Raw genomic sequence first — 18,760 nt, forward strand, 5'->3', positions numbered from 1 at the left:
CAGAAGAAGCAGAAAGGTCACATCCCTATATTAGTAGTTGATATGTCATGAAGATATATCAAAATGATGAACATGGCTGCAACTGTCTTTTTAATTAGTTTAGAAAATGAAGAAGAATGGATAAATCCATGCCTATAACATTCTACCAAGCCGTAAATTCAGTTCTAACACAAGAGCACGCATATATTTGGTCTCAGCTGCATCTTTGAAGGAGGATACATTGTCCATGAGCTAGACAGTGGACAATGCTACAAACACTGCTTTCAAGGCTACAGAGGAATGGCTAAAAAAAAAGTGTTGCCACCCCTCCCCCAACCTCAGTTCACTATTATGTCACCTGTTCTTGAATTGTACTGCTTTGCTGAAATGTAAAAAAAAAATTGGCTAAGGCAGGTTTCACACAAGCTTCTGCGTGTGAAATGATGGCAGAAACAAATTGTGTATTGTCGCCTATGCATGCAATTATCCGTGCGGATGTACGGATATGGGCAGTATATCCTCCGAATGAAAGAAAGATCGCAAGCAGGGAATGACAACAGAAAGTAGTCCAACCTTGCTCGGATGTCTCTCTTCCCATACGCAATGTACTGCAGATCAAACGCATCCATAGAGATCAATGGAACATGGAATCTGCGGTAAAATAGAGCATGCTGCAAATTTTCTTCCACTCGTGGCATCCTCAACACCTACTCACAAGTGTGAGCGAAGCTTTGCAAATAAGGGAGATGGAATAAATCCTCCACAGTGCCACCTATTAAAATGCAGCATTCCTTCAAGTCAAAGTCAGACTTTTTATACAAGCCTTGTTACAATGACTGGGAATTAAAAGCAAAGCCAGACCCCATATAGTTGCTCTCCCTAAGGAGAAAAGAGCGTTTCTGACCCCCGTCCCAGGCCTCTCACTAGCAAAAAGCCAGACTCCTACTGTACACTGAGGAAGGGCAATAACCCGGAAACAGCTGTATGTACATGGGGTCTGGCTTTGCTTTTAATTCCCAGTCATTGTAACAAGGCTTGTATAAAAAGTCTGACTTTGACTTGAAGGAATGCTGCCTTTCAATAGGTGGCACTGTGGAGGATTTATTCCATCTCCCTTATTTGCATATTACCCAGAGGAGCGTGCTTGGCCATTTGAGTCTCCTCACTTAGTTTATAGTATATAGTTGCTCTCTCTAAGGAGAAAAGAGCGTTTCTGACCCAGCGAAGCTTTGAAAACCCATGTCTTTCAATGCTCACTTATTACTGCGCATCGTCCGCGCAGATGGCGATAGCAGAATCCGTGATTCAAATCTACTCTTTGAGACCCCCCTATATCACAGTATTAAAAAGCAAGCAAGGCGAATAGTTGAGGTTCTTTTACATGGCAAGATAAATTGGAACGAGCATGCAACCAGCTGTGACCCAGCAATCATATATCATTCACTTGGCACGTATTTACACTGAACAATAAGTGTGTCCTTTCAAACATAACCACAACTCTAGTGAACCCTTCTGGCACTGGCTTTCTATCCAGTAAATCATTACAATGCCTGCTTGTACCAAAGGATTTGCAGCAGACGAATAATGATTTTTAGGTCCACATGGAAGATCAAATCAGCCTTAATCTAACTATTTATCACTGATCATAAACAATTATTGTGCAAGTCACTCAATCTAACCATCATTCGCATGAGTGTAAAAGGGCCCTTACTCTACATTTCATTTGGTTCTTCAAAATGTAAAATCATCCTGAGTTACTGCAAACCTCTAACAATGAAATATCACTTGGGGGTTCTGCTTTCAACCAATTTACCAGCATTATGAAATCCAGTCTATACCAATCAAAATAATATCCTCAAGAACTATAACAAATCAGAGATGTAACAAAATAATACAAAGCCTTGGTGCCATATGCCCATTGTTCATAGCCCTTCTTAGCCACTCAGGGTGAAGCCATGATCCACTTAGTCGGATTAACCAACATTGATGAGAAATTTACCTAATACGTTAAGTATCTGAATTAAAACTGATGCACATCAGGTACTATTTATTGGCCATTAGTTCCCCACTAATTGATTGCTACAGTCTTGTTACATTGATTCTACTCAAAAAAGCATGTTTCTGTTGTACGTAAGTGACAGGTGCATTTTAATAATATCCATCTGTCACCTGTGAAAAAATATTAACTTATAGCGGAATATTCATTTTACACTCATACATCAACTCTTAACAAAGCTGTAGCCAGAAATCCAGTATATACATACATAAAATTAGAAAATTCAATATAAAATGCCTTCCCAGCAATCATAATGGAATGCATTTTAATATCTAGATTACATTTTGGAAGCAAACTGTAATTTGTAAGCTCTCTTATCTATATCACAAGATGCTAAAATGCACACTTGCATCATGGTATTGCTGACCGAATACACAATCAGGCATTTCTTGAACACTTGGTGAATTAAACACTAGAACGATATTAAATCAGAGACCAAAATCAATATTCCAAAGATTGCTTCATTCTATAAAAATTCAAATCACGTCTGAAAAGCTACAGTCAGCAAACTATCTGCGCATAAATCATTTTAACAGGACCCCCAGCAGGAGAGGCCAAGTACAAGGTTGGAAAAGTCTCTTTAAAGACGAACACAAATATTAACATTTTAATTAAAAAAGTAATTAATGTAATATACAGTGAATAACATCTAGATATGTTGGGACAATAAAGTACACGTATATAACGGCTACTGGAATAAACCAATGACTATTTCTTGATGCAATCACACTTGGATGTCTTCAATTACGACATTAAAGCACGTTATTCTAGTTCAGACCTACCTTCTTCAGTTTCATGCCAGACAATCCCTTCCAAATTGACACTGGTGCCAGGTTCACAAGGTCCAAGGCATTCTGGTTCTGTTACTACTCCAACTTCACACGTGTTTACACCAACTGACCGAGTTCTTACTAATAGCTGCTCCACAGGTGCAGCGATAGTTGAAGATGGTGAAAAATACGATGGCAGAACTGGAGCTGAGATGTTGTTAGAAACTGGTGGTGGTGGAGGGGCAGGCACTGTAAACAGGGGATCAACCTGGTAAAAACAAAAAACTCAGTTTTATTTACTGCATATAATAACATTAACTATTGGACAACATTTTAAAGTCTTTTTCAGCCCTATTGGTTAATGGAATTGCATGGTGCTTTTACCCAAAATGTCTGTCTTGGAAAAGCCATTGACTCTGTTACTGTGTTGTCTGTCTTCAGATTTGCCACCTTTTGTTGGAAAATATGAATACTATCCATTTTGACCTTGGCTTAGCTTTGATAGTAAAGAAAAAAGGTGCAGAGAAGTAGCAATCCCTGTGGAGAATAATTTAATGAGCAGTTACTGAGAACTAGGGCAGGAAGACCTGCTGTTGAAAGTGTCAGACTGACAGGGAAGACTGTAATTCCTCTTACCAGAAAACTTTCCAGACAACAGCTCTTATACAGTAAATGGAAGAACTGCAATATGCTAATGAAGCAAATGGATCCCATAATACTAAAAGGCTGACTATAACTCCCTTTAAGATGGACATAGAAGCTCAAATAATTTGGTCAATGCATAAATTACTTAGCTTGCATACCAGTGATCTGTTTATCTATGGTAACAAAATTGTTATTTTTGACACATGGAAATCGGGGTCATTGGTAGAAAATGTGAGGTCCATGCATCAAGATTCTCAAGAGTGTTAGCAAATATAACTATGTATTGTATGTATACATTATACCTACCCAATTCACATATAGCTACAATAAAGGATATTAATTAATATACTTTAGATATAGATAAACTTCAGGCGTGCTCAAAAAACTCACCTCTTCAGGGAAGCATACTGCATTCCCTAAACAAACCCCTCTGTACTCCGCCTGATAACATGCTCCCTGACCTACTGACTGCAATCCCTGCTAGCCATCATAAACCGCTCCTGCAGTCATAACGATTCTGCCGTCACACGGCTAAATGTTTGACCATTGTCTATGTGTATAGAATCCCTCACTCTCCACCTCGCCATACCTGGCACATCTCCAGCCCTTTACCCCATTATTTGTAGTTGGAGCAGGACCCGCACCCCTATTGTTTTCATGAACTGATTACTATGTAACCATGGCTCTGTAATTTTTGTACTTTTGTCTCTCTGTATTCCCCCTGACTATGTAAGCGCTGCGGAATATGCTGACGCTATACAAAGAAAGATATTATTATTATTATTAGAATAGAGGAGTGCTAATGTGTTCTAATATAACTGCAACTAATGAAGAGAAATATAAGTTCATCATTATATAACTTGTAGGGTCAAAATATATTGACTTTTTTTTTTTAATCTATCCAGCTGCAACAATGCTTTGACGATAGGCAAAGGAAGGCAATTATCTCCACTGGAAAATATACACTGGTCTAACAGCTGCTAGTGGCAATGTGACAAATCAAGCAAAGTAAGAAAAAGACTCTTTACAGTCTTGCGGTGTTATTTTTACTTGATGTCTGCCAGGTGTTCATGCTTGCTGTAAAGTAACAGCCTAGCAGGAGATATTAATCAGAGGAATGTCGGCATACAGGCTGAATATACATCTAGGTGTTTACTGAATAGTTACTAGAGGATGAGAGGATGGACTTGCAAGTAGCTTTTTTTTTCAATAGGAAGACTACTTTCTCTAAAATGCAAATTGATGGTGCAATTTACTTCCATCTTGTCAAGCATAACAGTATTCCAAAAGAGCTGAAAGTAAAGCAAATGTTCAGTAATTGTAAATTGGCTTTAATGTTATATCCTTTTGCATATACTACTTAGTAAATTAAAGATATAATTTCCTCATTTTCTTTTCAGTGTCTAGGCATGCAAATAATATTCATATGAGATGTTGAACATTTGATATCCTGGAGCTTCATCTTATGCATAGGGAATTATCAGTTAAAAACTGCTTATATACATTTATTCTACATAGACCATATGGTGAGCTATGGTATTGAGCGTGCCGAACAAGTAGAACCCTGTTTCAGGTCAAACTTTTCTAAAAACTATTAAGCCCTTTGTTAAAAAAGATTAAAGCTCTGTTTGTACTCAGAGTACTATGCAGAGCTTTTATGGCTGAAAAAGTGTAATACACCAGTTTTAGGGGATCTTCTGGTTTGGTTCAAACTGATTCGGACTGAAACAAACTTTTTTTAAAAGTTTGGTGAATCAGGCTAACCAAACATTTCAAATGTTCGATCATTACTAGTGATCTACATTCAAAAGGTGGGACAGGTGTATCAGCTGTAATACAACATTAAAATGTGGAAGCTGGCACTTTGATGTCTTATCACCGTGTACATATTCTCACTCTTTTACTTGTATATATTCCCCATGTTTTGGAGCATGGTCAGCATTAGCACCAACAAAATGGAACAGATGTCAGGACTCACTGGGCTTGGGGGAAGGCTTATTATAATCTGGATTTAAAAAAAATGCATGACACTTGTCAATCATAACTTGAACTGTGTACATTTGGCTTTGTTGCAGAAGGACCTATATATATATATATATATATATATATATATATATATATATACAGAGAGAGAGAGAGAGAGAGAGAGAGCAGGCCTTGATTTGAAGGGGTGCATTTCAACTCCTCTTCTCTATTGCATTAGGTCTTTCTATTTCACCAATATTTTAATGTGTTATATTACAATTTATGTTTCGCAAATTCAACTTATGTTTCCTGTAGGAGACATGACTAATTAGATTGGTTCTCAACAACTTACTGTATATTGAGATTTAATGTAACATTAAGTTAAATATATATGAATACATATTGGTTTTCACCTTGGTCTACAATTATAATTGAATCTTAACAAATATTTAATTATGTATTTTATACAACTGTAGAGTAGTTCTATACCATACAATTAAAAACAAGTTAGACGGCATCAGGCTTAATAGTTCTCTGCCTCAGGGGAACCTTTGATTCTGTTCTGCCCTTTAAACCAAACATACAAGCTCCCACAACCTCCTGCTGCCTCTAACTCAAAAACATCTCTCAGATTTGATCTTCCTTCAACCTTGAATCAACAAAAATGCTAGTGCATGCCTTTATCATCTCCCTTCTAGACTACTGCAACATTCTCCTCTGCGACCTCCCTTTGAACACTCTTGCACCCCTCCAATTCACAAAAATCTCTGCTGCCTGGCTTATCCACTGCTATCGTTGTTACTCCACTACCTCTTCCTTCTGTGAAAGCCTTCGTTGACTAGCCTTTGTCGAGAAAAATCAATTCAAGATATTAACAATGACATATAAGTACTGTTGAGTGAACTGAAACAGTCGAACTCAGTTTCGGGTTGAACTTTGTAAACATTAGTTTTGGTGCAAACCCAAGCACCCTGCGATATGTCCTGGCGAACAGTCAGAGCATCCCCTGCCTGTATCAACCTGAAAACCTACCTGTTCAGAAAGGCCTACAAGCTACAATAATCCCTACTATCACTGCATTACCATATGAGCAGCTTTTACCCTCACCTATTGTCTCCTGCCTCCTTCCCTCGTGGGCAGTGTCTTCTTTTTGTCTATCAGTCTGTCATGCATTTAGTTCATACTTAGGCCTCAGTCACACTGGCGCATTGGCACCCGTACACCGTCGCCGATGCGCCCATATGACTGCAGGAAGGAGACGGACGTACCTGCAGACGGCCGTATCTCTGCAGCGCCGGAGGAAAGAACACATGACTGGCAATGAAGCCGGTCACATGTTCTTTCCTCCAGCACTGCAGAGAGACGGCCGTCTGCAGGTACGTCAGTCTGCTGGTGTCAATCACACGGACGCATCGGCGCCGGTGTACGGGTGCCGATGCGCCCGTGTGACTGAGGCCTTATTGTATGTTTTATAAAATGTACTTAAGCCCCTTTTTTCTATGCATTGTGCCCTGGAATTAATAATTTAGACACTAGTTCTACTAGTCAGTCATTCTAGTGTATTGAAGCATCATATGTGCAAAGTGCTGGATAAAGAAATAAAAGGTAGGTAGGGAAAACAATGATACAGCAATTAGTATTTTTTGAAGAATACAATCAATGTCATTGATAGCTATTCAGCCATTCCATTATCCACTGAAACGTATTAAATTAAAATATCCTTCCTGATGGAGGCAGCTGATCATTGCATTGCAAAGCACAGATAGCATACATGACTTTATATAGTAACACAGAAAAACAATTAAAGTTTTATTGTAGAACCAATATATATGACACATAAAAGATCAGGTAATTAAATGTCAGCAGCATTACCAGACATTTAAGGAATGATGGTTTCAAAAGGCATGAGGAACAAACTGTTCCTAAGCCACATATTTGTCAGGGGATATGCTAATTATTTTATCACACAAGCTTGCAAGGAGAAAAGGTATAACAAATCATATTGGTCTACAGAAGATGATAAAAATGTGGGTGATTCACAATGACAGATTCATGAAATGCCTCTGGCTTTATGCTTTTTTTTCTTAAAATATACATTTTTTAAAGAAAAAAAATAAGAACAAGCAGTGAAAAGTTAAGAAACAATAATCCTGACTGCACAATGCTACAGTTTATCCAGTATGATTTATACGCAGCACAGATTTAGCTGCAGGATAACATTGCTGTCTAATTATGAGTAGTCAGACAACAGCTACATGAACACATCAATTATGGACCACAGCCAAAAGCCCTTGAGATGTTGAAAATTATCTTTCAATACTCTGTTTTACAAGCTTGCATCATGAAGAAAATTAATGTGAAAAAGCTAAAGACTTGCCATGATATTCCAATCACTAATAAAAGACACCCATCCCCATGCCGGTATTTGGCAATGAAAATTATGGGGGGGAATGATTGGAGATTTTCAGCTACATGTGAAAAAAGTGAAAGTCAGAACTGATCTTATGGCCAATTTCACACAAGCTTAATGTTGTAGCACATTCATAAAACGGATCCATAATACGGATCTGGATGTCATCAGTATTTACATCAGTATTTAATCTGTATTTACCTCTGTATTTGCTGTCATTGGCTTTATTTTCTAGTGGGCAGATATGGATTTGTATTTATTTGCCCAATGGAAAATATTACTAATGAATGCAAATGAACAGGCAAATATGAAACAAATACTGATGTCAATACTGATGAAATATGAAAGCATCTATATTTTAATACCAGAGATGAGCGAGCACCCAAATGTCCGCGTTCTTCGAGTCGAGCTTTTCGTAAAATTCGAGAGCTCTAATTGAGTAACGAACCCCATTGGCTACAATGGGTGACTCGAGCATTTTTGTATGTGGGACGCCGGGTGCCGAGCTTTTTTTTTTCTTCTAGGTTCGTTTTTCTCTCTCTCTCTCTCTCTCTCTCTCTCTCTCTCTCTCTCTCTCTCTCTTTCTCTCCTGCCTGCCAGACAAAAAATTTGTCAATGACGCGCGCTGCATCACGGCGGGGATGAGCAAAAACAGGCACGTCACAGCGGGGAGGAGCCAAAAACTGGGGCGGAGCCGAACTCGGCTTGATGCTCCTTCGAGTAACGAGCGCCATCGAGTACACTAATACTCGAACGAGCATCAAGTTAGGCAGAGTATGTTCACTCACTTCTAGTTAATACCTTTCCATACACTATAATATGTGTATTTTCACACAATGCAGACATAAGTAGCACTTGCTACATTTTTAAAAATACACACATGTAAATGGATATATAGTTTTACGTTAGCTCCATAATATAGTCCTGGAAGCATGGAACAAATTGGGACTAAAAATATGCTCATCTGAAAGCAGCCTAATTCAGAGAACATGAAAATAATATTAATAAACCTCGAAAAAGAAATTAATTAGTAGTTTGTTAAAGCAATCATTTTTCTTTCATCTTAAAAGTGTACATTGAAGCCTAACCGAACCACTATTTATTGAGTACAACATAAAACTATGTTTGAAAGGAATCACTTTTACTATGTAGAACTGGTGATGAAAACTGTCATGCACCTTATTTTATTTTATTTCTTTACTAAATCTAGAAAAAAAAAACATATTGACGCACAGAAAATTGCCTGGACATGGCAGTGCCAACCACCATGACAATGCCATAGGCTTTGCTCCTAGAAAGAAATAAAGGAAAGGAAACTCTCCTCTCCTGGCTTTGGCTATAAAGATGCTCGAAAGTCACCAAAAACTGGGAGTGATCCCTGCCACTTATCGAATAAGTAAAATCAAGACTTTCCTCGGGATGAGGTTTTGGATTCCAGTCATAGTTTAGATGATATGCCTGAGGAAAAGTGGTGATCCAATACATCCCCTTAAATAACTTTATCTGATATTGTTGATGTTTTACCCCAGAAGTGAAATGGCTACTATATTTATAAGAAAAAAAAGTCACATTCCCCCATTAACATTTATTTTCCATCTGGAGGGTCATAAAGGGGCATATTGACTTAAATCACAGTTTCATATACTGCACTAAAATATGGGACGAAATCAGAGTAATCTCTTAATATATGTGTCTCCTCTGGCAGCACCACCGTGCATCAGATGGAAATCTACAAATATGAGCTGCCATAAGTTTCTGCTATACTGCGCACCAGTTTCTGCTGTACATCAAACAAATGTGATCGGCATGGAGAAGCCCCCTAATGCTAGGCTCTGACTACATTTTAAAAAGTGTTGAGGTCCTGGGTAGAAGCCGTGCATATGCCCAAACTATGGCTTTTGTACATCAGGAAATTGCCATACGGGGCATAATACATATGCATGAAAAGGAAAGAAACAGCTATTTGCCTCAGTCCGCAGTGTCTACACCAGGAGGAGAGTATGATCAATGCACATATAATAAAGGGTTCATTGATCCAGGTCCTAGATGCCACATGGAAAAATGTAGATCCAGCACCAAAATCCAGATGGTTCTTAGATTCTGGGTCCCAATGCAAATTTTGTAACAGGGCCCCCAACTGCAATGCTCTATTCATAGTACTAGGCCTAATATATGGAGAAGAGAGGCCTTATGGGCCCCTAAGGGTCCTGGGTCCGGGAGCAACCACAGCCTCTGCATCCCCTGTAGTTACACCCCAGCTTAAGACCCAAAGTATCTGACAATTAAAATTCACCTTTCAACAACACAAGTAAAAAAAAAAGCAAATACTTACATATATCACTTTAAGGAGGTTTTTGTTAAAACTTTTTTGTACTCCTTATTAATAACCAGTGAAAGCTTAAAATCACCCCCTTTCTCAGCCAATCTTTGCCCATGCCTTTGGGAACTGACAAGATTGCAATAGTCAGAGAGACTATTGTGTTTGTTCAAATTCACAAGCATTCCTTTTCCTCACTTTTGTGTTTTAATTCAATTCAGACAGTGAAACAAAAGAGGCAAGACACCCTGCCAATAACTAAAGTGCAATTGCTGGGAGTAACCAGGCTTATCTGGTTCCAGTCAGATAGCATAAACAAACCAACACATTTCCCTGCCCTCAACCTCTTTGTTATTTTAAGAGACGCAGAAGGCTTGGAAGTAGTGTCCTCACAATCCATTACCCTACCTCCCTTGTGCAAAGAAGGCACAGTACCACAACAGTGACAAAATCTATAGCAAGACATTCATTTCCTGCACCCCAGCACTTATTCTTCACTTCTTTGTCCATAGCAGTTGGCTACCAACTAGGTCTTAATCTGTAAACAAATGATTTGCTCTACAATTAAACTATTCATTTCTTTTTTTTCACCTCTTCTTGGAGGTGGTTGGCGGCTCTCCAATCTGAAGGCTCATAGGTTTTTCTATTATTTAGTACTCATGATGGTTAAAAGGCAATAAGCTCATTTGGAGTTTATAAAACTGTAAGCCGTCAACAAAAGCATTTAATGCTTCTCAGAAGCAATGTGGCTTTTGCCTGCAGAATTAATAACCTATAAAAGAGAAATGTACTTTGCACTGTTGAAGTGCTGAGAGTCGCTCTGTCAATTATTGTAAATAGCAACACAGACAATCTACTTGAACCGTAGAACATGTTTTTTTTATTGTTCCCAGGCAGAAAGCAATGACACCTTAGAAGTAGAGAAATGGCAGTGAGGAAGCAGAATTGTTTTGAATGGCATTTGCTTTACTATGCAAGAGTTAGGCACAATAAACAAAATGTACAATGTATCATTGCAATTAGCAGAAAGACCTCCACTTGTTCTCAACATGTAAAAGAGAAAGGATGTTAGTCACTATAGTTATATGTATAACTGTGTATAAAAGTCTATTAACCCTGACCAGTTGTCCAAATATCAACACATAAGTGACTGATCATGGCACTTACAAAGGCCAACTACGACAAGGAATTTATGTGGTTTCTATTAGACCACAACTTGCTGGGGTATAAATAAGGTCTATGCAAAACGGTTTTCTTTGTTTTATCAAGAAACAATGACACTGTTGTCCATGGACTTGATAGCAATAACAGATACAGCCCATGGACAGATGGTGCACTTTCTGTAAAGCAAAATAAATAAATAAATATATATATATATATTTACTTCCAAGCAGTATATATTTATATATACTGCTTGGAAGAGATAAAAGTTTACAAAGAGTGCTTTTACATGGAACGATTATCGTTCACCAGAACTAACGAGCAAATGATGTCACTGTTTGCTCGGGCAGTCAGTTTAGACACAAAGTTAAATAGTTTTCTGTTAGCAGGATCATTCAGTTGTTCAGTTCTCTGTACTGGTGAATGAGAATGACTGAACGATCGGTGTTCAAACCGAACAATTAGTGAATGAGCCAAGAATGATTTTAATGCTTGCATGAAATAAACGATAAGCGAACTAGTTATCGTTCAATCGATGACCGTGTTTACACTGATCGATTGTTGTTTATTTTCCCTCATGTAAATGATTTTTTGAATGATAATCGTTCTGTGTAAAAGGGCCTTTTGGAAGCATCCAACTAAGAAAAAAACATCAGTGATTAGATTATCTCAACTATTATGTATTAGACATAGAGAACCTATGTCATATGCAACCCTTCTCATACTCAAAGGCTTACCTCTATAGTTTTTAAAACTTTTTATTGTTGCACATTGAGAGTAGTGCTTTTATCATTTTCTTTCATGCTTCCACTACTGGTAACATTCACTACTTGTAGCTTGATATTATAGTACATCCTTAAGCAAGAGCATAAAGATAGCTATACACATTAGACTAAGGTTAACCAAACCCAATTATTTGGGCAAGACTAGTTGACTATCTAATGTGTATTAGATGTTCAAACAACATTCATTTCTTTGGCAGATGTCAGGTGAAAAAGAATTGAGAATGTTGACTTTAACATGCCTAAGGGTAAATTCATAGAGTGGAATCTGATGGATTCCACCTCTAAACCACAGCTATTCTGTCATATGAGCATACTGTACCTTAATCCTTTGCTTTCATATAAGCCACATTAGAGGTATTGAGTAGCAGTTTAGGGCCCTTTTACATGGGACTACTGTCAAGCGCAGAAGTGCCCAACAGCTGTCCCATTGATAATTGCTGCTGTGCTCTCATCCAGGAGCAATTATTGCTCTGTGAATGGAAACAGAAAGGGCTAGAGATCATTCTGGCCTGCCTGCCTCCATGCACAGTAAACAGGTAGTCTTTCATAGGTGAAGGACTGCCTGTTTACACAAGCCGATGATCATTTGATTTTTATGCCTGCATGATCCCACACGATGAATGAATTATCGTTTGTTGTTCACATCATGCAGGCATTTGCATTGAGTCATTCAGATACCGGCGATCAAAAAAAGATCTTTACGATGATCATTAAGTGTAAAAAGGGTCCTTTACTCCCTTCCCTTGTTAACAAGACATGCACAGTTGTCTGAAGAGAGCATGCATGTGTATGTTGAGATTGGGAGGGATTGGGAGATTAGCTGTTGAGCATAGTTGATCATTCCCCCCAACATCTATTAAAGGTGTATGGCAAGCTTAACACTTGAACTTTAACACTGATAACCTCTGTTATCACCAGACCTTTTTTTTAGGAGAACAGGTCTTGCTTGAACAACTATGAGATAACTACAGTGAACATTACATAGGGTAATTTACAATTCTTGTCATTGTTAGTGTAAACAGTCTCTAGATGGTAAAAGTAAACAAGGTTTAAGTTACAAGATAGACAAAGAATTATCCAAGGGGTTGACTATTCTGAAATTTCTTAGAAAAATTAGTAGACAAGATTAATTATTTTTATTAGTGATAGGATATTGAACTTGTTCCATGCAACAGGACCTTTAATATGTGTGTCAGCTTTCACACACAAGCAATAGTCTCCTTTTTTTAGAGAATAGAAGCAAAACGTTATCATCTGCCTCCACTCACTGCAAACAGACAGTCCTAGATGACATAGATGAAGGACTGCCTGTTTACACGGACCATCATCGCTTGGTTTTCAGGTGAGCTAAAAAACAAGCAACTCCGACAAGTGAGCAATTTTTCACTCAGTGCACTGTTGGTGGCCATGTGTACATGGGTCAAATATTTCCCAAATTGGCTGTTTTCAGCAATTATTCAGACAATAATTGCCATGTATAATGGTATTTTTACACCGACTTTGGCTTTTAAAAAAAATGTTGTTATTTCTATAGTGTCAGCTTATTCCGCAGCGCTTTCAAATAGTTTATTTAATATCCCCCACCAAGCTGGGTACTCATTTTACCGACCTCGAAAGGATGAGTCAACCTTGAGCAGGCTACCTGAACTATTCAGAGATTAACTTTGCAACCTTCAGGTCATGAGCAAGAGCTTTGGACGGCATTTCTGCTGCCTTAGCACTCTGTGCCACATGGGGCTCTACATTGCCTGTTGATACTGCAGGGATATGTGAAGGGTAACTTACATTCAAGAAGATAGTCTGCGAGGAATGGCGTAAAAGTTTCTAATAACAAACCCCATGAATATGGAGAAGGATATGAAGAAGCCTCAAATATTGAAAGATTCATTATATACTGGGGACAAGTAAACTTTTTGTTGAAAAAATAAAATCAGTTTCTGAAACTAGCAAACTAATGGTCTGTAGGACAGTGTGAACAGCTAGTGGTCTTACCCAACATTGATAATTCATTATCCACTGACCTCATCATTTTATCATTAGTTTTCTCTATGTATTCATTCTCTACTTCAATCAGTTAAGACTCAGAGTATTCATTTTCAGTACATGACCAGCGCCTTAAAATTGACATTAGAAACATTCCACACAAGATACTAAATACATGCAGCTCTTGACATATGTGTATATAACATTTGGTTAGTCAACATAAACACTCCTATGCAGAATGATTAGGAAATTGTTTAGAAGAATGATGAAACATAACAATAACCATTCCATAGTAACAATGGTATAGAATTTTTTCATAAATTAGATCTGTGTATTTTATTTTTATTTATTTATAATTTATTTTTGAGCTTTGCTTTCATACTAAATAAATCACCAATCCATAAAATAAATTAGCAACTGTTATTCATTGGAACAATTTTGAAAAAAGGTCAGCAAACTGAAATATACACTAGAGAGATTATGTGGCTTGTGAAGATGCACTCATTTCAGGGCAATAACACAATCTAATCCCTGCTTCTATAAGAAAATGTTAGATTCAGTAATGCTGTACAATGATATGTACTTGAATTATGCATGAATTATACAGTTTAATTAAGTAAGGGATCAGAAGGCTGGATCAGTACAGAATCATCTTAATTCTTTTCAGTGTGTGAGAGCTGATGCAATACCAGGGACGGAGGCAATAGAAAAAAACATGAAAACTCTTGTGTTTTTATGGAAAATACATGTGATTAAAAAAAAAACAAACCCCAAATCCACAGTATTATTCTTTCTTGCTAGATGTGTGCACACTACAGTCAGAATGTGGAAATTTCAGTCACATTTTGCAACTAATTGGAAGCAGATTAGGATTCTGCCTAGGGGGAATGTTGTCAAACTAGGAGCTAGAGCAAATGAAGAAAGAGGTGAAAGTATTGTGAAGAGCTGACAGATTTACAGTGCTCAAGGCAATAAACGGGTACTAGATGAAAATGAATATGCTTTACTGTAATGCATGCAGTTCTGTCAGTCACATCTGAGCAGTAACAGCATACAACTAGGAAACAATGACTTTTAGCTTATTTTTTAAAAAGGCTCTGACCTGCATGTTAAGTAAAATAAATGGTAATTTAATACTGTGTAAGCTTTAGACAAACCAGAGAAGCAAAATATTATGGAGCACAATGTGTGAACTTAATGGGCAAAATCTCTAGTGCCAGATACAATGGAAATGTATGGGCATGATGGAAATTTCCAGGAGTAATTTCATAAAATGTTTCGAGAATAAATGGAAATGTAGGAAGCTATTGACAAGTACAGCACACAAACCATGAAAGAAAATCTGTCACCGCTACGTTTTCAGTGTATGTGCTACATATATAATCTATGTAGTGGAAGTAATATAATAAGAACAAAAGCAACAATGGTAACAATATCACTATATTTGTACTTGAGAAGCGTTTTACAGAACAAGCAACTAATGGTCTTGCAAGCCTACTCTTCCTTTGCTTATCTGAGCGCAACCTCCCTTCCTTTTCTCTGAATATGATTATTTCCACTGTGCTCAGTGTAGGAAAGACACTGAATAATACTGGCTGAATGTATGCACTAAATGCTATTACCTAATTATCATTCAGGTTCCTGCCTGCTCTCAACATGATTGCTTCCAAGCAGGAAGTATCACAACTCCTTGGGTGGTCCATGACTACAGCAAAGTAGTCTACCTAACCCACACTTTGTATGTTTGACTATGGCCAATGAGGTTAAGTTATAAAGTGGAGACGGAAGAATAAACTGTCAGTTTAGAACACAAGTCTAAAAGATCACAGGACATTTCAATTAATGAGTACAAACATACAAAAGTTTTGAAATGCTCAGGATCGCCTCTACTAAACAAGAAACAGATTTGTCTGTCCAAAACAGATGTTAGGAAATACACAGAGAGACAAAGAGAAATGCATGTTTAGGATGATCCAAATGATCATTTGTAGTGATAAACTGTATACGTGAGCGAGCGAATCAGATTCAATTGAAAGACATTTGTTTATTTAGTTTACTCATTTATACAGCGGATACTTATTCTGCAGCGCTGTACAATGATTGTCATTACTTACTTCAATTCATATTCCCCCCGGGCTCAAAATCTAAATCTAAAATTAATCAACTGCATGTTTTTTTTTTTTAGAGTACCAGGAGGAAACCCACACAAACACAGGGAGAACATATGAATACCATGTAGAAGTTGCCTTTGGTCAGTTTTGAAACTAGAACACCAGTACTGCAAGAGAATAGTGCTAATCATTGAGCCACCATGCTGCTCCATTCTACTGTTATGGAAATACATTGGAATTGCTTATTGCTGTAATACAAAATAAGGTAATTTATATTTCATAATGTTCATCAAAAATGCAGGAAAGTAGGTTTGTCATTTTTGTTTTATAACACAAACACAGCATATTCCACCTCGCATTGAGCTATTTAGGGCTTGTCAATATAGGTCGAATATCTGTCGGCTATACTCTAAATGACTAAATGGGAAAAGGGAAGAAAGCGGCTAATAAACATTTCTGAAAGTGGTTTATTTAGCCTGATAACAAAAAAATTCAGACATATTGAAATCCAACAGTCCAGTCCTTTTTTCCCATTCGCTGCTGGGGGTAGTCGGGATACCAGCATACATCTTAGGGTGCATTAACACTGCAAAGAATATCACTCAAAAGATGGCTTTTGAGCGATCATTTTGCATAAACTACTACTTGTAGTAGTGCCTATCAGTACCAAGTAGTAGCATGTGAGCCACTGGGAGCTGTGATCAGGGAACAAACCTCCTGCTGTTCCCTGATTACTTTTACTTTGTTCTGCCTGTGGGGCTGTCAGCTGAGACAAAGCAATTAGCTGTTATCAGCTTCAACCCCCCCCCCCACCCCCTCTTCCCCCGCAGAACACAGTGTGCGGTCCTGGTTATCAGCTCTTCTGCTGAATGAGGGTTTTCAGGCAGAACTGAAATTCATTGTTCGGCCGAACAGTGAAAGATGGGCACATTTACACACAACGATTATCGCTCAAAAGATGGCTTTTGAGTGAATTTTGAGCAATAATCATTGTGTCTAAATGGGCCTTTAGGTGGTCATCTGGATCCACTGTTCAAAATTTGGAGTTGGCTTGATGTGTCTATTTAACTTCCCTGGACTCCTAATCACAAGAGTCAATTAGTTGATATGGGATTGGGTTTACAAATTCAAACATCAATAAATCTACTAAAGGAACTATGTTTTTTTGCTGAAAAAATATTAGATAAATTTGCCATTTGACTAATATATTAGGTTATCTATTGCTAACAGCTGAAACAAGTACTGTAAATCCATTACATTTTTCAGTTTTACATTCAGTAACAACAAATGAATCACAAAAAGCACTGAAAATGCAAAGCCGGGATGTGATGCCCTTAAAAATATGGTTAAACAGTGTGTCATTGGATTTCATTTTTCTTTAAACAACAATCCATTGATATCTTTGCTATTCTGGTTCCATCATCCATCTAGGCAATCTGTACCCAGAAGAGGCTAGCATATATAGATGTGTCTACCCTTTAACTTAGCTTAAAATGTGTTAAGTTATACAACTTGTCATGATTTCGGTTTAATACACTCTGGCTCCATCCGGTCAAATGGTGTACGTTAAATATAATTTTTTTAAAATATTGGAGTCTATGGGTGATGGATGACAGAGGGCATCCGTAGAACCTTTAGCCTTTTTACATATTTATTTAACATAAATGAGATAGAGATAAATGAAAGAAGGACACATCTGTATATTTTCTTATTTCAAGTACCATTAACTGCAATGGCAGTTTGCCGACAGAGTAACAAATAAGAAGCTTTCTCTTAAAAAGTACAAAAAATATTCCTTCAAGTTCCATTAGACATACTGCTGGCATGGAAATGAATCCCAGGCTGAACACTGAACAAGAAAAGTGCTGCACCACTGCAGTTCTAAGGTTATAATAAAGCCCAGATTTGATAGCATTATCCATGTAGTGTGGTGAACCACACACAAACAAACAGCTCTGTGTGAAGAATGAGAACCGTAAGGCCAGTCCTTCCAATTCAAACATCATTATTGCTTTTAACATGAGCTATCCAAATTATCCGGCCAAAAAAAGAGGAAAGAGGAAATCCAAAAATAATTTGGTTTGCTGGTATATTTTGTAAATTGAAACTACAGGTTGTTAAACGCAACTTACTACTTAGTTAACCCTTTTATAATGCCCCCTATAAAAGTCATCACAGGGGGTAAAAGTTCATGGTTCTTAGAATCTGATAATTCCTTCTACAAATGTGTTTCCATGGCTTGAGCATTAACAACCTGTGGAAATGCCATAATGTTTACAGAAAGCTAGCTTTTAGGGACCAAAGACGGATATTTTCCTGCGCGCCTATTCCTTTTCGAGAGTATAAATATTACATCTGTATTCTAAGTTTAGGCTTGAAGAGAAAGTGGTTTCAAAAGGTTTTGAAATGATTTTCTTTGATGGGAAGCTATTTGATGGTTGAAAGGACATTTTTCAGAAAGAAACCTGGAGAGCATTATGAAAGGTTAGTGTGATGAAATCATACACTGTATGATATTCATTAAAACATCTTTCAATGCATTCAATAAAAGGTTCAGCCGCAGTAATATACGTCTGAG

The 18,760-nt window shown here is 37.6% G+C and overlaps 1 protein-coding gene across 5 annotated transcripts in view; it reads right to left on the reverse strand.

Annotated features, from left to right (window-relative positions):
- Window positions 1-18,760, reverse strand: part of ZNF608 (zinc finger protein 608) — an 83,887-nt gene that overhangs the window by 51,753 nt on the left and 13,374 nt on the right. For all 5 annotated transcript variants that reach the window (XM_066603124.1, XM_066603126.1, XM_066603127.1 and 2 more), the window contains one exon: window positions 2,818-3,073. In XM_066603124.1, the coding sequence (XP_066459221.1) occupies window positions 2,818-3,073 (256 nt within the window). The remainder of the gene's footprint in view (window positions 1-2,817; window positions 3,074-18,760) is intronic.

Source organism: Eleutherodactylus coqui, chromosome 5 (genome assembly GCF_035609145.1).
Source record: "Eleutherodactylus coqui strain aEleCoq1 chromosome 5, aEleCoq1.hap1, whole genome shotgun sequence".
Classification (NCBI taxonomy): Eukaryota; Metazoa; Chordata; class Amphibia; order Anura; family Eleutherodactylidae; genus Eleutherodactylus; species Eleutherodactylus coqui.